At 34.1% G+C, this 24,690-nt stretch overlaps 1 protein-coding gene across 10 annotated transcripts in view; it reads left to right on the top strand.

Moving 5' to 3' along the window:
• Positions 1–24,690, top strand: part of LOC111053310 (TLD domain-containing protein 2) — a 381,057-nt gene that overhangs the window by 253,856 nt on the left and 102,511 nt on the right. Inside the window, exons 1-2 of one of the 10 annotated variants that reach the window (XM_039439714.1) lie at positions 16,187–16,209; positions 17,963–18,398. The exons of the other annotated variants lie outside the window; for them this stretch is intronic. Of the exons in view, the coding sequence (XP_039295648.1) occupies positions 18,243–18,398 (156 nt within the window). The 5' untranslated portion in view covers positions 16,187–16,209; positions 17,963–18,242. Of the gene's footprint in view, positions 1–16,186; positions 16,210–17,962; positions 18,399–24,690 lie in introns of those variants that run through there. 10 annotated transcript variants of the gene reach the window in all.

Genomic DNA, 24,690 nt, shown 5'->3' with positions numbered 1-24,690 from the left:
GCAGCTTTACAGTCGTCAATTTGCTTCTAATCTAGTTGGGAAATCAGTTTTAACCAAGTACCAAATCTTGATATTAATAGTCTACAAAATTCATCTTCTTCTGAAATAATTCCAAACGAAATACCAAATAATCGTATCTTCTCCTTGTGTTTATTAGTTTTTCAACTTTTCTGCGAGAAATAACTATAATATCGAACAACAAACTGATAATTGTGTTGCTCATAGAATCATTGTAATGAATTATAATTATATTCGATCTATACTTTTCATGAAAATATGATATGTCGATTATCAATATAGGAACTATTGTTTTCAATGACGAGGTACCCATTTTGGTCTCACCACCATCAAATAATGCTATAAGATTATTTTGATAGAAGAATAAAAATCATACCAAATCTTTCATCAACAAATTCAAATTCTTTATTAGCAATTTCATATTCTTACATAACATTTACAGTATGTAGAGAATTTCTGCTTTGTCAATATACAAATTAGAATCACTTACAGCCAATTCAACAAGATTCTGGAATTGAGTTTCCATTTCTTGATTATCAATATTCAAGTTTCAAGATGGAATCAAAAATTCTAGCAAAAAAAATCAAATCGTCCCAAATCCATCATTATCGGAACACGAGTCTTCCGAAAACTTGTCAGAAAAACTGCTCCAAATCCATTATAACGAGATTTTGTTCAGTTGAACTCGCTCGGTTGAAACCTGAAATTATAATTTTGTTTGGTGTGGAACTCGTCTCTTGAAAGCCTGATAAAATGCGATCTCTGAAACCAGATTGGAACCAGTGAGTAGAGAATGTATTCTGATTGGATTCTATACTGATTGGAACGGGGGGGGGGGGGAATGCACTGATCGCGGCAAATAAAAAGCCGGTATTCTATTGGCTAATACGTCACACGGCCCTGGTCAGATTCACTGTAATCTGTCAGCTTTGTTCAGATTGGTAGCGTTGGTTTTAATGAGTATGGCGTGCTGATAGTGGGAGTGAAGTCTCGCTATAGAGAGGTCCACGTTATAATGGCAGTGGAGAAAGATAGGAGAACAACGTTGCCGATCCTCTGTCTTGTCAATGCCCTTCTATAGACGGTACCGGTAGCTGATACAGGTTTATTGATGTAATATTAACTGTTCATTCTCATTTAAAATAATCAACTAGTAGCTCTGTAAACAGAAGACCTCGCGCTCAGTAAGTTACAATGACCTGTTGTTAAGTTTTCTCAAAATATAATAAATAATTTATCAATTTAAAATGTCTAGAAAAAATCCTAAATAACATAGAGCTTTCAGTCCTATTGTACCGTGACGTGTCGTCCCGGAATGTGAGTGTGAGCACTGTTATCAGGTCTGGCTGCAACCGTCTACAACGTTGATGGAAAGATACATTTTCAAGATGTTCGATGTTTTTGAACGGGTAGTATTAGGCCTATTAGTCAAATGTCTACTAACGTTGATGGAAAGATACATTTTCCAGATGATCGATGTTTTTGAACGAGTAGTATTAGGCCTATTAGTCAAATGTCTACTAACGTTGATGGAAAGATACATTTTCAAGATGATCGATGTTTTTGAACGGGTAGTATTATAGTCCACTAAACAGCTGATTTATGATGAATAATTCTATAGACTGATTTTTACTCTAATATTGGCGTATGAAGGAGGCTCCTTTTTCCTTTTATATTACCCTTGAAATGCAAAATTTCCAAAAACCTTGTATATACGTCGACGCGCAATTTGAAAAGGAACATACCTGTCAAATTTCATGAAAATCTATTACCGCGTTCCGTAAATGCGCAACATATAAACATTTAAACATTAAGAGATATGCCAAACCGTCGACTTGAATCTTAGACCTCACTTCGTTCGGTCAATGAATTTTTATGATTAAGATGAAATATTTTGTTAATTGATTATCAGTTCTACATTGTTGGAAGAAGAACGGCAACAGCGCAGAGCGAGAAGAGATAGCGCTATCCGCTTTGTTGAATGATAGACAAGGATAGCAATACCATTGCCAATCAAACACTGCCATTATAACGTGGACCTCACTATATGAACTTGTTTTGAACTACGTGTCTGTGATGGCGTACACTTTTATAGAGTAGATGACCGTAACAATAATTAGATGAATATAGGTATAGAATGGATGAAGAAGGTGTGAAAATATCCAGAAATATAGGTATAATCATCCATTCATACTGATAATTGCGTCAGTATTTGTTTGCAGCCATTTATTGGACAGTCTTTCATAGTATTGATATCAATCCTAAACCAAAATTTCTTGTTTTTAAGTTTTTTCTCAAAAAATTGACTCAAATTCAAAAGTGGATTAAACATAACCTACTTTTTGGAATAGTGTAAGGGCCATTTGCACAGTCAAAGCTTAAACTCGATTTAATCAGCTGGTAACTTAGACTCAAAATGAAGCAATTATTGACCGAGCGAAGTGAGGTCTAAGATTCAAGTCGACGGTTTGGCATTTCTCTTAATGTTTATATGTTGCGCATTTACGGCGAAATGCGTTGATAGATTTTCATGAAATTTGACAGGTATGTTCCTTTTTTAAATTGCGCGTCGACGTATATACAAGGTTTTTGGAAATGTTCCATTTCAAGGATAATATAAAAGGAAAAGGAGCCTCCTTCATACGCCAATATTGGAGTAAAAATCAGACTATAGAATTATTCATCATAAATCATCTGACAAGTGATTACACAGATGTGTGGAGAAGCCAGTCTATTGCTGTATTTCCATAAGGTCTATAGTTTCAATCAGGTACTTGTGGATGAGAATACTGCGTGAGGTCTACTGTTCACAGAACTACTAGTGTAAGAATCAAAATTCGGGGAAGGAACAGTTCTGGGCTGTGCCGGTTGGTCCTTCCCCAATCATTTTAATAAATTGTGTTTTGTGTATCATTGTATAAATAAATAATGATTAATTTGAAAAATTCTGAAATATAGAGGTGGGTTGTCTGTGAAAAAGGACAAAATCTGAACAGTTGATAAGGAAAAAATATGACAGGTTTGTCAGATAAATTTGAAAATATATGTGATACCTTGGATACCTACAGATTACTCAGATATCTACAGATAACTTATCTATGTTTCCCCTGTGATTCTGAGTCTTTATCTATGTTACCCTGTGATTCTAAAGGTGCGTACAGATGTACGCGCCGCGACCATGAGCAATTCACTTTTAATCAGCTGAATATATCTGTATTTTTACAGAAACGGTATAAGATATAGATATAAAAAGCTTGGCATCAGCTGATTAAAAGTGAATTGCTCATGGTCGCGGCGCGTAAATCTGTACGCACCTTAAGTCTTTCTGTGGTTATTCTCCTTGTGTTCCCTTTTAACTACATGACAGTTCTCCCATTCATTTTTTATTCTGTGGAAGTAAGTTGAGCTTGTTAAAACTTTCTTTTGACAATGCATTAGGAAGTCAAATATATAGAGTGTGTGAAGAAGATCTACAACTGTTTTTTTTATTGAAGTTTTTCGGTTCATCTTTTGATAAATTTGACACCTTGTGAGACTGGACTCCCCAATAAATATAGAACTGTTTTATTTTTCTACAACTGTTTTTTTATTGAAGTTTTTCGGTTCATCTTTAGATAGTTTGACACCTTGTGAGACTGGACTCCCCAATGAATATAGGACTGGACTTTATGAATATAGATATAGTCTAGTCGCAATATGAATCTAAACTGTCACCGATGTATATATAGATATAGAGTGTGTGGAAGAGATTTACAAGTGTTTTACATAATATAGATATAGTCTAGTCGCAATATGAATCTAGCTAGACTGTCAGCGATGTATATAGATATGGAATGTGTGAAAGAGAACCACAAGTGTATTATAAATATAGATAATATAGTTGAACCGAAAATATGGTCTCGAGTCTCAACAGTCACCGATGTAGATAGATATATAGCAGTGGAAGAGATTTACTTGTGTTCCATAAATATAGATATAGTTGAACCGAAATATGGTCTCTAGTCTCAACAGACAACGATAAATATAGATATAATAAAATATGTGGAATAGTGGAAGAGATTTACAAGTGTTTTATAAATATAGGTATATTTTATGTTGTTGAGTGGTATGGCTGGTAAATGGCTATAAATATAGATATAGTTGAACCGAAATATGGTCTCTAGTCTCAACAGACAACGATAAATATAGATATAATAAAATATGTGGAATAGTGGAAGAGATTTACAAGTGTTTTATAAATATAGGTATATTTTATGTTGTTGAGTGGTATGGCTGGTAAATGGCTATAAATATAGATATAGTTGAACCGAAATATGGTCTCTAGTCTCAACAGACAACGATAAATATAGATATAATAAAGTATGTGGGACAGTGGAAGAGATTACAAGTGTTTTATAAATATAGGTATATTTTATGTTGTTGAGTGGTATGGCTGGTAAATGGCTATAAATATAGATATAGTTGAACCGAAATATGGTCTCTAGTCTCAACAGACAACGATAAATATAGATATAATAAAATATGTGGAATAGTGGAAGAGATTTACAAGTGTTTTATAATATAGGTATATTTTATGTTGTTGAGTGGTATGGCTGGTAAATGGCTATAAATATAGATATAGTTGAACCGAAATATGGTCTCTAGTCTCAACAGACAACGATAAATATAGATATAATAAAGTATGTGGGACAGTGGAAGAGATTTACAAGTGTTTTATAAATATAGGTATATTTTATGTTGTTAAGTGGTGTTGCTGGTAAATGACCGCGAAAGGCCGTCTAAATTATTTGTCAATCGGTTGTTGTAAAGGTTCATGGGCGAACAAGAAATGCGTTGAGAAATTGTGAAAGGCCGTGTTTTGTGCACTTGTCAAGTGCTTTTTATCGAGTTTTATGAAGTGGAGTTAGCAAAATATCTATGTAGATTGGACTTGAACACTGTTTTAACCGTTTTTGTAGAATTTTCCCATGATTGAATTAAATATGAAGTTTTTTTTATAATTATTGTTGTGTGAAGCCACAAAATCTAAGCAGTGCTCAAGTGGCATGAAATATGCCATTTCAAGATGGCATAACACAATATGTGTTAATTAAGTGTAATATTTAACTATAATTTGGTGTTTTAATTTTTCTAAATTTAAAATTTGCATCTCATATTTATTTTTGGATGAAAGTTGACCTTGAACTTCTTACAGAACAAACATAACCTATTTTTTGGACATGTAATCAAAATTTAGGAATGGAATAGTTTTGGGCCAAGCCTGTTGTTCCTTCCCAATCATATTTATATGATTTGTTATTGTATCCACGTATAAATAAATAAATAAATAAATAATTATGATGTCATTTTTAGAAAAGGATGGATCTGTCCAATGACAGACAAGGATATCAACACCAATGTTAATCAAATTCTGACTTTATAACCAGAATCTTACTATAGGTTTCAATTCAACTAACAAATGATGAAGACGCTATGTGCATTAAAACTTTAGTTTGTTTTAATTGAGTCATGGAAGTAGAACATATTTATTGTGCTTTTAATCAATAATTAATAATATTCAAACATTCATCAATAAAACTTTGAACAGTTAGGAGTTGGGAACACTAACAAGAACACTATTGATTTTAATTTCTATAAAATGGAGTCTTTAAAATGAAGTAATGTCATCGGCCAATGAGATCGCGTTGTGAGCGTGGACTATGAAGTATACTCGTTTGTGATTGGTCGATGTTGTGTGATGTTGTAGATCCCTCAGCCATCTTTGAAATTAGCAACAACCTATAGAATTTGAGAGTTTCTTATTTATTCTTCAATTAATCTTGTTGTTCTCTGATCTTCATATTTCATTGGATCTTCAGTTGTATGAAGAGTTTATAATTTTGTATCGTTATGAAATATTTTGTAACTAATGAATGCTCGGTTGTACAGAAACCCGTCAAATTTTAACTGTGATTAGATAATTGAAAGAATAAGACTGATATTGTCAATACCATTTTAATACATTCGAAAATGAATTCATATTACAGAACCAGGTTTCATGGTAATACCTACCACATCTTCAGCTGAACTAATATGTTTGTTGCTGTTGAAGGAACAGGAAATTCAATTTTAGGTTATGTGTTGGGGTTGTAAAAGGAAAGGAGAATAAAAATTGTTAGAGGGAATAGATGGATTAATGATGGAATTGAACTATGCTAATATTTGTAGAATGAAAAATTACATTAAATGAAATTCAGTCATCTTGAAAAATGTAAATACATCAAATGTGTGATTAGATAAATCAAGAACCAATCAGAGAAGACTTATTTTCGATAAAGCCTTCTCTGATTGGTTCTCGTGAAATAATTCACGGTTAAAATTTAACCGGCTTTTGTGCAACTGGATCTTAGTTGAATTCTAACCGTGATTAAATACATCAGATACCAATCAGAGGAGCTTTGTTTTCGAAACAGTCTTCTGTGATTGGTTCTCGTAGAATTTAATCATGATTAAATTTCAACAGACCCTCGTGCCTTAGAATTCGATTTCTTCAATTTGAATTCTCCTTCTCAATTTGTGAAACCTACAGTGTTGGCTATAGTCATATTTATATTAATCTTTTCAAATCTGTAATCACTCCACTGATTTCTAATGTTCCTACAAATTCTCCACACTTGTAATAATAAAACATGAACTTGTTTCAAATGCCGATCGCATAGATAATAACGCAGTAAAGACAGAAAAAATATTGAAAAACGCATTAAAAATAAAAGCATCCTGTTGTTGTTTTGAAATTGTCAGACTAGAAGCGGAAATAGCAACAACTAAAAAAAAATAAAAACAAGAACACTGCATTTATGAAGGCAAGAAAACAAGATTTGATTAATGTGATCTGAAATTGACTCACGATTGGCTTTCCTATAGTGAGACCCACGTTATAATGGCAGTGTTTGATTGGCAATGGTATTGCTATCCTTGTCTATCATTCAACAAAGCGGGTAGCGCTATCTCGTTCTCGCTTTTCTCTGTTGCCGGATCGTCTTTTAACAATGTTGAATTAATAATGAACAAAATATTTCATTTCAATTATGAAAATTCATCATGAAGTTATTGATAAATATAATTGATTATTTTAAAGAAGAATGAACAGTTAATATTACATCAATAAACCTGTATCAGCTATAGAAGGCATTGACAAGACAGAGGATCGGCAACGTTGTTCTCCTATCTTTCTCCACTGCCATTATAACGTGAACCTCACTGTTCCACTGTAGAAGGGAACTCTTTGTCGTATATATAGTAATAGTTTGAATAGCTCGTTCAGATAAGAGAGGAAAGAATACAATACAATATGCATCTTATATTACTTTCCTTGCACTATTACCATAGGTAAGGAAAGTATTGCTTTCCGAAAAAAATTAAGGTACCCCAATTTCTAAATTTCTATACGTTTGAAGGTCCCCTGAGTCGAAAAAACTGGTTTTTGGGTATTGGTGTGTGTGTGTGTGTGTGTGTGTGTGTGTGTGTGTGTGTGTGTGTGTGTGTGTGTGTGTGTGTTGTGTGTGTGTGTGTATGAGTGTATGTGCGTCTGTGTACACGATATCTCATCTCACAATTAACGGAATGGCTTGAAATTTGGAACTTAAGGTCCTTTCACTATAAGGATCCGACACGAACAATTTCGATCAAATGCAATTCAAGATGGCGGCTAAAATGGCGAAAATTTTGTCAAAAACAGGGTTTTTCGTGATTTTCTCGGAAACGGCTCCAACGATTTTGATCAAATTCATACCTAAAATAGTCATCGATAAGCTCTATCAACTGCCACAAGTCCCATATCTGTAAAAATTTCAGGAGCTCCGCCCCATCGATGCAGATAGATTCCCAATTATCAGGCTTCAGATACAATTGAAACAAAACAAATCAAGTGGAGTAGATTGAGCATGAAAATCTCTACAATTAATGTTCAGTAACATTTTCACCTAAAATTGAAAATAAGCTTTAAATTCGAGAAAATGTGATTATTCAATTGCAAATTATTGTTGATTCTATTAAATGATTCACTATGAAGAGATAGCAGACCTCATGTGTGTCTCCAGCGTTATTGCCCTGTCACCAGCTGGCTCAAATCACTGAATAGACTTGAGATGCGCGGGAACACTAGCGTCAGATGATCAATTTTCATAACGGCAAGGAAAGTTGTGTGAGTGCGCCACACCAGATTTTTTTATCTTTGGTTTAGATATAGTGAAGTTCACTTCATACTGCCAGCTCTCTAGTTATTCCCATTTAACTAATGCTAATATTGAACTTCAATCACTTACCAGTCAAATACTGTTTCTGACATTTTAAAGTGAACCCAACTATAGCTCTATAGTGTTGTACCGCTCCCAATATACGCTGTGTTCTAGTATAGTTGTTATTCTCAATTTCAGAGCAAGACAACTAATATGACTATAGGTCTATATCATGACTAATATCTATTATGGCTAATAATATGACTATTGGGTACAGTTTTTATTGCTTGTTTATCACACAGTCTTACGTCACTCACTGGTTCTTCAGAAGTTATTTTGTGCGTTCAAATCCTGTTTGAGTTGAAATTCTACCGGGGATCTAAACGGATGTTTTTCTATTCGATGTGGCCCACTATTAAAAAATATTGGAATAACCTCCGATTTAAATTGATATTGATCAGTTTATTTTTGGGAGATAATTGTTGGTTAGTAGAGATTTGTGGGTAGTGTTCATCGGGTTTGAAAACAACGGGATTGGGGACAATCATATTTTTAAACATAACTAAGTATACATACAGTATTTTCTTTATAAAAGAATGCATTTCCATACAGATATGAGCATAGCTTTACCTTGTGTGGGACTCTATTACTGAGTTAGGCTAGTTTCACATTCATTCGGTTCGTTTCGTTTTCGGCAAATTCCGATAAGTGTGAAACGGTAATTCGGTTTGAATTCGGTACCGAATAGAAACCGCATAGAACCGAACGCCCACTTGACACTAATAAATCCATCAGGTTTCAATTCGTTGCTGGCGAGACGCAACTTTCACACACTTTCGGTTCGTTTCGTTTCGTTTTCGGCAAATTCCGATAAGTGTGAAACGATGATTCGGTTTGAATTCGGTACCGAATAGCAACCGCATAGCACCGAACGCCCCCTCGACACGAATAGGTTTCATCATATTCGAATTCGTTGCTAGGGAAACGGGAAAAAACAAAGTCTTTTACTCACGCTTGCCTTTTTTGTTTTTATTTTAAACTGATATCGTGATTATCTGTTTCAAAATTTTCCAAGTCAAAATCATATGGTCAATTCATTTCTGTTAGTTCACAGGAACATTTCTTTCTCAATGAATAGTTTGCTAAAAAAATATGAAAGATATAAATAAAAACTCAGGGAGAATTTTTATTCTTTTATTTTTTTTTTCCACGAATATTACATGATTTCATCAATGGAGAGAAGAGATGAAATTTATATACCATGTGTCAAAACAAGAACAAATTTTCAATTAAAAAAAAAATCATCTCTCTGAACATCAAAAATTAACAAAGTTAAAATAAAACTATTCAAATAATTCACAATTTTTAATTAATTTTAAAATGTTGTTGTTCAAGAAATAACATATCACAATTTAACACAAGCTGTTATATTTAAATATGCAAGCATGAACTGTGAAAATCCAGACACAGCTGTGTTTGAGAAGAAAATACCTAATTGGAACCGTACGAATTAAAACCTGACATGTATGAAAGCCTCATTCGTTTTCGGTAACGAACCGAACCGAACCGAAAACGTACCGAACCGAATGAAACCGAAAGCGTGTGAAGCTAGCCTTAGAGCCCAGTCATGTAGGAGGCTAAAATTAACAATTCTTTTTTAGTGGTTTAGTAGAACTCTCTGTTTTTTATACACTTACATCTCAAAACTCAATGTAGCCTAAATGTAGAGTAACTTCTTCATTAAGAATACCTAGATACAACGATGTTACTCTAAATTCTGAAGGAAAAGTGAAGCAGATATGTTTCTTAATATATAGTGAAGTGTAGCAGAATTATTTATAGTGTGAGTGAAGACCTCCTACGATTGGCTCTTAACCAAAGGCTGTTGAGCTCTACTGTAATTGGCCGAGATTAGACACGCCCAAGTATTCCAAATATGGTTATGAGAACCGTTAGACAACAACCAATAATGAATCTGTTCACTAGACATTGATAATGATGTAACAATTTAAAAATCTTGATTTTCGTTGTTTTTTGAGTGAAAATGGACTAAATTTTAGTAAAGTGAAATCATAACCCTATTTCGAACTTTTAAAATGTTATCTAAATTTAGGAGAGAAATAGTACAAGGAGTATTCTTAGTTTTTTTATCCAAATCAGTGCTTCTTTGTGAAAAATATAAATAAATAAATTGAAACTAGTATCTCAAATGGTTTTAATAAACCAGTAGCTTTGATAATCCATGTTTTTTCCATCCAATATAGATATCTACCATAACATCACCTTTACAATAACACACAGAAAGTTCAAGATACAACTTGTTTTGATACAAAGGTTCCAAGAGATACAAAAGGTACCAGTTAAAAGATACAAAGCTACCAGTTACAAAATACAAAGGTAACAGTTACAAGCTACAAAGGTACCAGTTGAAAGATACAAAGTTAACAGTTACAAGATACAGAGTTAACAGTTACATGATACAAAGTTACCAGTTACAAGATACAAAAATACAAGCTACAAAGGTACAGGTTAAAAGATACAAAGTTACCAGTTACAAGATACAAAGGTACCAGCTACAAGATACAAAAGTACCAGTTACAAGCTACAAAGGTACCAGTTAAAAGATACAAAGGTACCAGTTAAAAAGATACAAAGGTACGTTCTGGGTTCGACTGTATCAAACTATTCTCCTTTATCACGTGAAAATTAAGCCACTGCTGTTTGACACAATTTCCCCCAAAAAAATCCCACAATAAACAAAAGGAGGCATGCCATCAGTTGTCGGGTTATTTGTTGACCTCGAGACGCGGGAACTTTGTAAACAAAAATGGCGGACAAATAAATAAAGAAGAAAGGTCAACGGTATTTGATGCAGGCGGGACAAGGACAACTGCTTTTGATATACCTCATATATCTGTATGTAAAATCTACTACAGGGTGTAACGTGCATAAAACACTCCACCACTATATCTATAGAAGTTTCATTTCTGTTGTAATGTTCATTTTCTCACTTCTTTTACTGTACCTATTATATCTGTATATAGAATCTACTACTCTGTGTAAAAGATATTTAATACTCCACCACTATATCTATAGAGGTCTCGTGTAATGCTCAGTTTCTGACTGCTCTTGCTATAGGCCTACTTCATATATCTGTATCTAGAATCTACTGCACTGTGTAAAGTGTATAAAATACTCCACCAGTATATCTATAGAGGTTTGTGTTATGCTCATTTTCACCTTTTATTATTGTGGCGGTGAATGTTAAGAAATCGTGAGTTTTAGATTGAAGCTCCTGAGATGAAACGTGGTTCTTGGCACGTTGTCTTTACTTTGCTTCGTGAATTTGGGTTGTAATATTTATCTACTCATTCATTATCAGAGCTGCAAATCATGAATTATGATATGATTGGACGAGGTACAACAGGCTGAGTTGGTTATGGTTGGGAATAATTCCCAGTAATTATATTTATTTATATTCCCAGTAATAGTATAATTATCCGATCAGAATTAACCCAACCAGGATCCCTAATTAAAAATGATCAAATCTATAATGTTTTAATTACATCGCATGCTTTTATCATAATTTTCTTTATAGTTATACCAATTCTAATTGGAGGTTTTGGTAATTGATTAGAATTATAATTCCCAATAATTATTATGTCTATGAATTTAGGCTTTTCGTCGCTTGAATTCAGTTGATGTTGGCTGGGAATTATAGCTGGTTCCAATATTTTGTTTGCTTGAATTTAGGTGATCTCGGCCAGAAGTTTTGACTGGTTTGAGGTTTTTCTTTGCTTGAATTTAGGCGATCATGTTTAGGAATTATGACTGCATTCAGGCTTTTATTTGCTTGAATTCAGGTGGTCATGGTTTGGTATAATCACTGATTTTGGGCTTTCCTTTGCTTGAATTCATGTGGTCATGACATGATTCATGTATTAATCTGCTTGAATTCGGGTGAACTTTGATGTAATCATGGATCTAGACCCATATTTTTTTTGTTTATTTTGGACTAAAATTATACACGTGTAACCTTATCTTGGACTTTGTCACCTATAAATTTGGAAGAAAAATAGCACAAGGACTACCTTATTATTTTATCTACCAATGCTATTACATTAGTGTCATTTGATTTGAAGGTGGATAGATCAGCTGTTGGTTTTAACCTGGAATGAAACACATTGTGCCGGTTGCACAGAAGCCTGTTACATTTTAATCGTGTTTAAACTCCTCAAAAACTAATCAGAGAAGTCTTCTCTGATTAGTTCTTGTGGTGTTTAATCGTGATTAAAACTCAACAGGCTTTTGTGCAACCGGGCCATAGTAGTCAATGCGACCGTTCCTTCGCAGTTTGTAGTCGCAGTTTAACGTTAAACCATAGAATTAAACAATCTTCTTGAACTGTTCTTGCAGAAAAATAAGTTTTCTTTGGTTTAATGTAGATGGTGCCTATGGGCCTTAGACTTCAATTTGCTTGAATTTAGGATATTGAGGAAAATAATAAGATGTAAGTTAACTAGTAGGAAACTCCTTGATATTATAAAATACATTTATATAACTCTGAAACTCAAGTAATTGGTTTGTTAGCATATTGCATATATCACTTCGACACAAAGGATCTAGTTGAAAGTCAACATCTAATAATTAATATTTTGTCTGAACTTCAAATGTCGAATGATCACGTTCTGTCTTGGAAAAAACCGAATCCCACCTTCCTGTATTTATCGGCATGTATCTATCCACTGCTAAAAGCCAATCGCCATAATTATGATAGGACATTATTGACTGTTTTCTAGCGTAACCGGTGATTTAATAAAGCTAATGGATAGCTAATTACAGTAACTCGCATTCAGAAAGATAAGCCAGCAATGTGCACGAAAGCTGTTTACCTACCTTACGAGGGTTATCTGAAAAGTAATTGCTTTATTACTGGTTTTTATTGTGAGTAGGTACTATCATACTATCAGAAATGTTTGAACATTAGTGAGATATGGTTGGTAGTAGAGAATTTTTGGTACAGTTATTTTTAGGTACTGTTTGATAAGAAATTTATCAAGAATGTAGTTGAATGTAGTTTTTATAGGACGTCGTTTTGTGGATGAGTGCTAGAGAATATTTAGAACAGGAGAACATTTATAGATAGTTATTTTTAGGGATTGGTTTATCGAAATTGGTTTAACGATTTCAGGCGCAAGTAGTATATAAATGAGTGTCAGAGAATAGGGGAACATGAAGCTATTTTTAGAGATTGGTTTATCAAAATTTGGTGAATGGTACTATAGTGCGGTCCACGTTATAATGGCAGTGTTTGATTAGCAATGGTATTGCTATCCTTGTCTAACATTCAACAATGTGGGTAGCACTACCTCTCCCACTCGCTTTGCTCTGTTGCGAGATCGTCTTTTAACAATGTAGAATTAATAATTATTAATTAACAAAATATTTCATCTTAACTATGAAATCAATGAAAAATACTAGTAGTTCTGTGAACAGTAGACCTCACGCAGTATTCTCATCCACAAGTACCTGATTGAAACTAAACACCTTATGGAAATACAGCAATAGACTGGCTTCTCCACACATCTGTGTAATCACTTGTCAACTGATTTATGATGAATAATTCTATAGTCTGATTTTTACTCAAATATTGGCGTATGAAGGAGGCTCCTTTTTCCTCTTATATTATCCTTGAAATGCAAAATTTCCAAAAACCTTGTATATACTTCGACGCGCAAATAAAAAAGGAACATACCTGTCAAATTTCATGAAAATCTATTACCGCGGTTCCCCGTAAATGCGCAACATATAAACATTTAAACATTGAGAGAAATGCCAAACCGTCGACTTGAATCTTAGACCTCACTTCACTCGGTCAATAATTTATTCCTCAATAAAATATAATTGATTATTTTAAACGAGAATGAACAGTTAATATTTCATCAATAAACCTGTATCAGCTACCGTCTTTGGAAGGCATTGGCAAGACAGGATTGGCAACGTTGTTCTCCTATCTTCCTCCACTGCCATTATGAAGATGCACTTAATTGCATCGTTATGAGAGTAAGAGAGATGAAGAGAAACCCGTGATATCAGTGCTAGAGAGTAACATTTAATTTTAGGTTCCTATTCATTGATAGGGAGTTGATAAAAGTTAAGGATGAGGATTTCTGGAAGTCTGATAGGGAACATTTTGTGTAGGGTTTATAGCCTAAACACGGCGTAGGGTAGGCTACCTTCCAAGCACATCTTTTTTCATGCACTGCTTTTCCTTTTTTATTTTCTTGACTTGCCTTTCTTCCATCGCTTTCCTTTTCTTTCCTTAGTCCTTCCTGGAGGAGCTGTAATAATTTATTAAGTAACTAATATTTTTCTTACTTAACCTTCAGTCTTATGAATAGTTATTATTATTAAACGAAATTCCAATTAAATTGTGATTCACTCCGAAGACTTCTGCTACTGCAAATATTGACAACAGGGTAAACAGCTAGATGGAAATTCGATAAGCGCTCAAAAATTATTTGTCAGCCCGGGAATAGATTGTCTTACGAATAGGTTAGTTTCAAAGGAATCTTACTGTATAATGAGGTCCACGTTATAATGGCAGTATTTGATTAACTTTGGTGTTGCTATCCTTGTCTGTCATTCGACAAAGCTGATAGCGTTATCACTTTCTAGCTCCCTAACGTTGCTCCTCATCGTTTTTCAACAATGTGGAAATGTAGCTAATTAACACAATATTTCATCTCAATTATGAAAATTTATTATTAGAAAAATATATTTCCATAACTAATACAATAAAATTAATTATTCCAAACAAGAATGGACAGTTGATATTACATCAGATATACCGGTTACAGCTATCCTCTATAGAAGGCAGTGACAAGGCAGAGAATCGTCAATGTTGTTCTCCTATCTTTCTCCACTGCCATTATTACGTGAACCTCACTTTAATGACAGATAAAATATGATTGATTATTTCAAACAAGAATGGACAGTTGATATTACATCAGATATGCCGGTAACAGCTATCCTCCGTAGAAGGCAGTGGCAAGGCAGAGAATCGGCAACACTGTTCTCCTATTTTTCTCCACTGCCATTATATCGTGGACTTCACTATAATGACGAATAAAATATTATTGATTATTTTTAACAAGAATGGACAGTTGATATTACATCAGATATACCGGTAACAGCTATCCTCAATAGAAGGCAGTGACAAGGCAGAGAATCGGCCACGCTATCCTCCCATCTTTCTCCCCTGCCATTATAACGTGGACCACACTATAATGACGAATAAAATATGATGATTTTAAACAAGAATGAACAGTTGATATTACCTAAGATATACCGGTATCAGCTATCCTCTATAGAAGGCAAGGCAGAGAATCGGCAACACTGTTCTCCTATTTTCCTCCACTGCACCTAACTATGATAGCTGTTTCATGTGAACGAATATTTCCTTGACAATTCTGAAAAATCACGATTATTTAGTTGTCAATTTTCCAATCACGATCCAGTCATTGCCGACTTCTGTCACATTCACTATTAGATAATTAGTTGCTTTGTCCGCTATACTTGTGAATAGAAGCCACAATTTGCATACGTATCCACACACTCAAGTAGGTCTTCTCACACACACACACAAGATAATTACCAGTTTTATAATTTATTCACCTTCTGTTATCTGAAAGCGAAGAAGCTTAGGTTCAACGAGCGATTTAAACTTTAAAATCGTCTTGAAACTTCTCAGCTTCAGCTTAGAGTGTGTGCTCATCGCATCGTTCAAGGTCAAATAATACAAATGGATAGGCTTTGCAATATATCTATAGCTATAATGATATATTTGTGTGACAATATAGATTAACGGTATGTATAGATATAGTTGAGTGAAACCGGTGAATGCTATTCTCACGGTAGGAGAGTATTTTCCGACAGTATTGCATCAGTGTGAAACGGAACTCCGTTTGGTTAAGTTTGCGTTTATACTGCGTAAATAATTTGTGTGATTTTCGGTTTTGTGGACAATTTCTTTCAGTTTTTGTTAGGTTTTGAGGGGGTTTAAGGATTGAAACAAGTTTTGAGGTGTTGGGCTTGGGAAGAACAGTCTCAAACGGTTCTTTGTTTGGTTAGGTTTGCGTTAGACTGCGTAATAATTCGTGTGATTTTCTGTTTTGTGGATTACTTCTCTCAGTTTTTATTGGGTTTTATGGAACTTTAAGGATTGGAACAATCTTTGAGGTGTTGGGCTTTATTAGAACAAACAGCTCTATAGTTTCAAACGGTTCTTAGTTTGATTAGGTTTGCGTTAGACTGCGTAATAATTCGTGTGATTTTCGGTTTTGTGGATTATTTCTCTCAGTTTTTGTTGGGGTTTTGAGGAACTTTAAGGATTGGAACAATTTTTGAGATGTTGAGCCTTATCAAAACAGTTTCAAACGGTTCTTCGTTTGATTAGGTTTGCGTTAGACTGTGTAATAATTCGTGTGATTTTATGTTTTGTGTACTATTTCTGTCAGTTTTTGTTAGGTTTTGAACTTTTGATGGGTTTCAAGGTTTGAACAAGTTTTTGAGGAGTTGGACTATATTAGAACAGTATCAAACTGTCTTAGTTTGGTTAGGTTTGCGTTAGACTGCGTAATAATTCGAGTGATTTCTGGTTTTGTGGACAATTTCTTTCAGTTTTTGTTAGGTTTTGAGGGGTTTCAAGGATAGAAACAGTTTTTGAGAACTATAATATAAGAACAGTATTAAACGGATCCTCGTTTGAATAGGTTAGCGTTAGACTGCGTAGGCTAATAATTAGTGTGATTTTATGTTTTGTGGATTATTTCTGTCAGTTTTTGAGGGGTTTTGGGAAACAACTCTTGAAGTGTTGAATTATATTAGAACAGTTTCAAAACGGTTCTCAGTTTGGTGGGCTTGCATAGAACTAGGTTAGGTTTGGTAGAACTGCGGAACTCGTGTGATTTCCTGTTCTGTTTACAATTGCTCTCAGTTTTTGTTTGTTTCTGAGGGTTTTCAAGGATTGAACCATGATTTTTGGGGTTTAGCTATATTAGAACGTTCTCAAACTGTTCTTCATTTTGATAGGTTTGCAAACAACTGGGTTTAACTTGCATAGAACCTGGGTTTGCAACGTTCAACGATAGAACCTGGGTTTTAATCGTTCTAAAACGGTTCTTTGTTTTGTTACGTTTGCAAACAACTGAATTTAACTTGAATTAAACTTGAGTTAGCTTGTAATTTGTGTGGTCAACTCGGTTTCTTCTTCAAGTTTTTGATGTTTTAATTGCATCTCGTGCTTTCATTATAATTTTGTTAAAGTTATACCTATCCTAATTGATTTTGAGGATTGAAATGAGTGTTTAGGTGTGGGACTGAATTAAAAGAGTATTTGAAATGTATTATTCAGTATCAGAATGATACCTTGTTTGGTTAGGTTTAAATAGAACTGCGTAATTCTTTGTGATTACTCTTATCTGTTTCGTGAATCATTTCTCTGAGTTTCTATTGGTTCATGGGAAGTTACAGAAGCATCTAAAGGTGCGTACAGATATACGCGCCGCGAACATGAGCAATTCACTTTTAATCAGCTGACTATATTTGTATTTTTCAGAAACGGTAAGATACAGATATAAAAAGCTTGGTAGCTGATTAAAAGTGAATTGCTCATGTTCGCGGCGCGTAAATCTGTACGCACCTTAAGACGTAGGTATGCATTTCAGAGACTAGTGCTTAACAGAAAACTATCAACTGAACTTGGTGACTATCCGATGAACTAAAATTAATGACTAACTGAGTGTTTAAATTCTGGTATTCTATTAGTTTTATAGAAGTTTCAAAAGCACCTAAGACGTGGGTTTGAATTTGAAAACTATGAACTGAAGTGATTGACAAACTGATTGTCTGATAAACTAGAACTACTGAAATATTCAGTGTAACAATTAAAAAACATTCAATAAACTGATAAATCTCGAACATTTCTGAGTTGTTTTTGTATTCAAAATGAATGAATCAAAGCCAATGCTACGTAAATCGTTTCGAAAAGTGACCCGCCACGTGAGATCTAGTCAAGGCTTTGTTCACGATCAAATCTGGAAGCTGTTCCATGGCATCTGGAGGGGTGTCATCAGATTCAAGGACAAAATTCAGAGCCAATTTGTGAGTTATTTTCAATTTTTTACATTATTTTATGGTGTTTGGAATAGTTCTTGAAACTTACTGATAGAAAAACTTTTATAACCGAGTAGGAAACATGAATAGATTGGCTATTAATTAAATAATTATTTATCTATTAAATATTAGCATAGAGAAACAATAGCGTGAGTAGATATCCCATGGCATAGGGAATTTATATCGCAACTTTTACTGTTATCTCAAGCCGATTACTGTTGATTATTGTCAATTTTTACTGTTTTGTTGGGGTGATAGTGTATGAATGGCACAATTTGAGAGACTACCAGCGTCACACAGCTGCATAGGAAAGAACTATGTGAACTATCGGCTTGGGATGACAGTAAAAGATGCGACATAAACGCCTTAAACCATGGGATATCTATGCTATCGTTTCTCTATGATATTATCTCTATTTCATTGGGATAGTCCTGGTTGCACAAAAACCTGTTAGATTTAAATCATGATTAAATGCTACGAGAACCAATAAGAGAAAATATATATCTTCTCTGATCGATTCTCGTGGTCTTCAATCTTGATTAAAATTTAAGAGGCGTTTGTGCAACCGGGCCTAAGACTCCGTGAGAGGATATAATTTTCTTGTTATTTGATTTTTGTAACAAATCGCTGTAAGGAATAAAATGTCCTGCGTTCCATTGATGGATGCCTCTGATTGGCTGGCATATTCCAAGAAGGAGGCATCTGTTATGTGATTGGCTGTTCACTGAGAACTTTCTCTCCCACTTTCAACACGGGGCTAACCAATTGAAATGCAATACAATTTAGTTTAAATCGGATGAAGTAAGCAATTCTGTCATTGGCTATTCGCTGTGAATGTCAATCCCTCTTTTAAGGAGGGAAGGAGCTAACCAATGGAAGTGCATTAATTATTAGTTCCAGTTGTATTGGGATAGTAAAATTCGAAATAATTAATATCAGAACAAATATAATAAGGGTACAGTTCAACAACAGTATATGATAAAAGAAAATAGTAACAAAATTCATTTGATAAATACAGTATAATTATTTATTTGGTGGATATTAAAATGATCATCTCAAGTCTCAAATACACACTCAATATTTATGATTGTACAATATAGTACCTACTTATAACTGTACGTTCAACAGTTTTGATCAATAGTTGAACTGTCTTGTAACTGTCAACTATATAGTAACCGTTGATCAACTGTTCAACTGTTGATTGGAATCTCAGTTTCAATCCGTTCAACAGTTTTGATCAATAGTTGAACTGTCCTGTAACTGTCAACTATATTGTAACCGTTGATCAACTATTCAACTGTTGATTCGAATCTAAGTTTCAATCCGTTCAACAGTTTTGATCAATAGTTGAACTGTCTTGTAACTGTCAACTATATTGTAACCGATGATCAACTATTCAACTGTTGATTGGAATCTCAGTTTCAATCCGTTCAACAGTTCTCATCAATAGTTGAACTATCTTGAAATATTGAACTGTTGATCAACTATCTATCAAATGTTGATTAGAATTTCATTTTGAAATCCGTTGAACAGTTTCCATCAATAGTTGAACTGTCAACTACTTGTAACTGTTGATCAACTATCCAATTCAACTGTTGATTAGAATCTCATTTTGGAATCCGTTCAACAGTTTCCATCAATAGTTGATCTGTCTTGTAATTATCAATTATTTTCTAACTGTTGATCACCTATCTATTAAACTGTTGATTCGGATCTCAGTTTCAATCCGTTCAACAGTTCTCATCAATAGTTGAACTGTCTTGTAACTATCAACTATTTTATAACTGTTGATCAACTATCTAAATCCGACTGTTGATTAGAATCTCAGTGTGGAATCCGTTCAACAGTTCCCATCAATAGTTTAACTATCTTGTAACTGTTGATCAACTATCTAATTCAACTGTTGATTAGAATTTCATTTTGAAATCCGTTGAACAGTTCCCATCATTAGTTTAACTATCTTGTAACTGTTGATCAACTATCTAATTCAACTGTTGATTAGAATCTCATTTTGGAATCCGTTCAACACTACCCATCAATATAGTTGAAAGTCGTTAGCAGTTTTTAATGACGTAGGCTTCCTGATCAAATGCATTGTGTACTGGAATAGTACTGAACGATAATTTATACACTTAGAGCTACGCCCTTTGATTATAATGAAGTGCCAGAGTTGATCATCTATTGTTGATGCTTAATCAACCTTAAAGACCTATAACCCCGTTAGGCTACATCGATTGTTGATTGTGGCTGAAATGCTTTTCATGTGTGATTCTCAATTTATTTCGACCTTCGATCGTTAGTAATGTGCTATATTGATTGCATGTAGAGGCTTTTAGAATCAGGTGATCAATTATTTATTTATCACTAGTCGGTAACCCGTGCTCCGTAATAATTAAAACATTGACAAACTGGAAACTTGACGTACTGAAATCTTGAAGAATTTAATATAGGCCTCGGTAAATTTAGAATTTATATGCAAAATTTCAAGTTAATCAGTCCAGTAGTGCAGACATTTTTCATAAATTTTCTTATCCAATCCTTTCATTTATCTTCTTCTATATGATTATATAGAAGCGAAATGGCACTCACTCACTGACTGACTCACTCACTCACTCACTCACTCGAAGAACTAAAAATCTACCGGACCAAAAACGTTCAAATTTGGTTGGTATGTTCAGTTGGCCCTTTAGAGGCGCACTAAGAAATCTTTTGGCTATATTTTATCTCTAAGGGTGGTTTTTAAGGGTTTAAAGTTCGTCTTTTAGCATGTATATTCTTATTATTCTCTTAATTATAATTGAAAAATATCCATACCATATGATAATATAGAGCTACAATCTAGAGAGAGTACGGTACCTCTTCGAAACAGTTGTTAACTGGTAACTCAATTGATAATTTTGTCAGGTTGGCATTAATTTGAGTTGACTTTGTTAGGTTGGCACCAAGTTTAAGATTGAAATGCATTTATCGCGGTAAAATTGATTGGGCACTGCTACTTCAATCCTGGGAATATTATATTACTAGCCGTCAGGCTCGCTTCGCACGCCATATCCGTTTAGCCAGACGTTTAGTCTGGACCCCCGACTGGATCGTCCTAACATATGATGAAAATGCTCAAATGAAAAATGCAGGCGAGCGAAGCGAGTAATAGTATAAATAGGTTATCTCAACATAGTGTAGCATCTTGTTTATGTAAAATTAGTTGCTGCAACACTAATAGTTATTACATTTTTGCCCGGTTGCACATAAGCCTGTTGAATTTTAATAATAATTTAATGCCACGAGAACCAATCAGAGAAGGTCTTTTTGAATTTTGAAAAGAATGATCCTAGGAAAAATAAAGGCAGTCATTCTATTCTATTCTATCCTCTGATTGGTTCTTGTGATATTCAATCATGATTAAAAGTTAACAGGTGTTTGTGCAACCCAGCCACAGTTATACAATTGCAACTCATGAAATTATGATCGGAAGAGAACTGGAGAGGATTGAATGTCAAGTTGCGTACAGACTTATGCGTCACAAACACACGCATTCCGCTATTTATCGACTTGTTATATGCTTTATATTTGTTTTATACACTTGTTATATCTGTATTTGTAAAGTAACAGGAAGATCAAGATGATATAGATAGCATCAGCTTATGAAAAGCAAAATACGCGTGTTCGTGGCGCATAAGTCTGTACGCACCTCTACATTATATCATAGACAAATTATACTATGAGTGGTTACATTAAACAGTATCTTTACTCCGTGATTCTATACTTTATTTATTCTCTATTGAGTCATACAATAAGTACATCATCAAAATTATAGAGAGAGAAAAAATAAGGTGACCTTGTGCTATTCTTCTCCCAAATTTGGATAAGGTTACGCATAGTCCGAAATAGGTTAAGTCTTGTAGTTCTTCACTCCACAAAATTTTCAGTCTTTAATTATTTTTTTCACGATGTAGATTTTTCAATTTAGATGCTCCAAAACTAAACATAGAACAAATATTTCACATTATTATTATTATTATTACTCTATGTAGCGGGCAGATCATTAGTATACCGTATCTTTTTTTAATTAGGGTTTGGAGCAATTTTAGGTGAATGCCTGTTGTACCGTAGTTAACAAATTTAATTTTTAACCTACAAATTTGCAATTCGCAAAGTATTAATTTACTAGTAAAAAATAGAAAACATTAAAATCCAACACAAAGAATCATACATATTTTCCTCACATTTTCATTTCTAATTATAATAGAACTATTTTTGTGGCTAATTCAAAATAGAAAGCTGACGTAGCTATGCTGAATAATGAAATTATAAATTTAAATGCAAAATTTATTGTTGCATTGGCAATAAAAAGTCATTCGAATTGTATCCGTCATAAAATGTGTTGGATGCGCATTTGTACGTAGTTGATAGAAAGGTCACCTTCACCTGATTGAACAGTACATACTGTATTATATTACTGTCCACCCATCCTGCTATACATGGCTCTTCCGGTAAGCTACTGTCATACAATTCCTTCTCTTTTTCCTCTTCCTCCTCTCCTTCTTCATCCTCTCCTTCTTCTTCCTCATCCTTTCCTTCTTCTTCCTCCTCCTCCTCCTCATCATCATCATCATCTTCATCATCATTATCATTATCATCCTCCTCCTCCTCCTCTTCCTCTTCATCATTATCATCCTCTTCTTCATCATTATCATTATCCTCTTCTTCTTCTTCCTCCTCCTCTTCATCATTATCATCATCCTCCTCCTCCTCTTCCTCTTCATCATTATCATCCTCTTTCTTCATCATTATCATTATCCTCTTCTTCTTCTTCTTCTTCCTCCTCCTCATCATCATCTTCATCATCATTATCATTATCATCCTCCTCCTCTTCCTCTTCATCATTATCATCCTCTTCTTCATCATTATCATTATCCTCTTCTTCTTCTTCTTCTTCTTCTTCTTCTTCTTCTTCTTCTTCTTCTTCTTCTTCTTCTTCTTCTTCCTCCTCCTCTTCATCATTATCATCATCCTCCTCCTCCTCTTCCTCTTCATCATTATCATTCTCTTTCTTCATCATTATCATTATCCTCTTCTTCTTCTTCCTCCTTCTCCTCCTTACTTTCACCTCTTTCTTTTCATTTTTTTCTTTCAATTTAGTCTTAATTTATTTTGACCTCTTTCCGTTCCTTATCCTAGTTGTCTATTATATTATTTGTCCTCTTCTGGTCTCTCATTCTAGCCTTCTAGTATGTCTGTCTCTCATTCTTGCCTTCTAGTATTTCTGTCTCTCATTCTAGCCTTCTAGTATTTCTGTCTCTCATTCTAGCCTTCTAGTATTTCTGTCTCTCATTCTAGCCTTCTAGTATTTCTGTCTCTCATTCTAGTCTTCTAGTATTTCTTTCTTTCATTTCAATTATTATTTTTCACAGATTCAATTTCTTACAGGTTTCAGTATCTGTCTTGTTCCAATATCAATAATATTTTCAGTATTTTTACATCTCCATTGCATGTTTTTCTCTCTTGTCTTCTCTTCACCTCTTCAACTTCTCTGATTGCACTTCATTTTTACTCTTCTAGCCTAATTATTTTTTTAATTCAAATCCACAAGAGTTATTATCATTTTCATTCATTGTAACCAGAAACCCAAAAGAAGTTCTCAGTTTTCTTTTTCAATCTCACAGTTCCATTCTTCTCCTTCTTCTTTTCTTCTCATTCTCCTTCGTACTCTCCTAGTCCTTCTTCTGTTTCTTTTTTCTTTCAAGTCTCCTTTAATATTTTTGATATCTCTCCTTCTCCTAACTACTCGCTCTCTCACTCCTCATCCCCCTTTTCCGTTTTCTCTTCCTTGTTTTCTTCTTTTTTCTCTCCGTCTACTTCTCTTTCATTTCCCTCGTTTACCAACTTTTCAGCGATCTTTTTCACTGTGGACTCTATCTTGGACTCCGTCAAACATTTTCGATTTTCCTTGTTCTTCTCTTCCTCCTTATCCACTTCTTCATCACTCCCACTCACTCTGTCACTCTCTCTCTCTCTTTTTGTGTCTGTCTCGCACTATCTCCTCACACTCTGACTGTTTCTCTCTCTCTCTCTCTCTCTCTCTCTGAATTTTGGTAGAGAGTTAGTGGGAAGGATATTTTGAATATTCTTTCCGAAGAATGGACATTGATATGTCCAAAGCTCCGCCAATTTATGTAGATGCATAACAATATCTATAGCTATTACCAATTGCTTTTTTCATATCATATGCAGTTCAAAAATCATTTTCTTAGTCTATATTATGTAAATTCATCTATAATTT

The sequence above is a fragment of the Nilaparvata lugens genome, chromosome 13, assembly GCF_014356525.2.
Source record: "Nilaparvata lugens isolate BPH chromosome 13, ASM1435652v1, whole genome shotgun sequence".
Taxonomy (NCBI): Eukaryota; Metazoa; Arthropoda; class Insecta; order Hemiptera; family Delphacidae; genus Nilaparvata; species Nilaparvata lugens.
The sequence above is the reverse complement of the archived record's forward strand: the minus strand, read 5'-3'. Positions and strand labels throughout refer to the sequence as shown.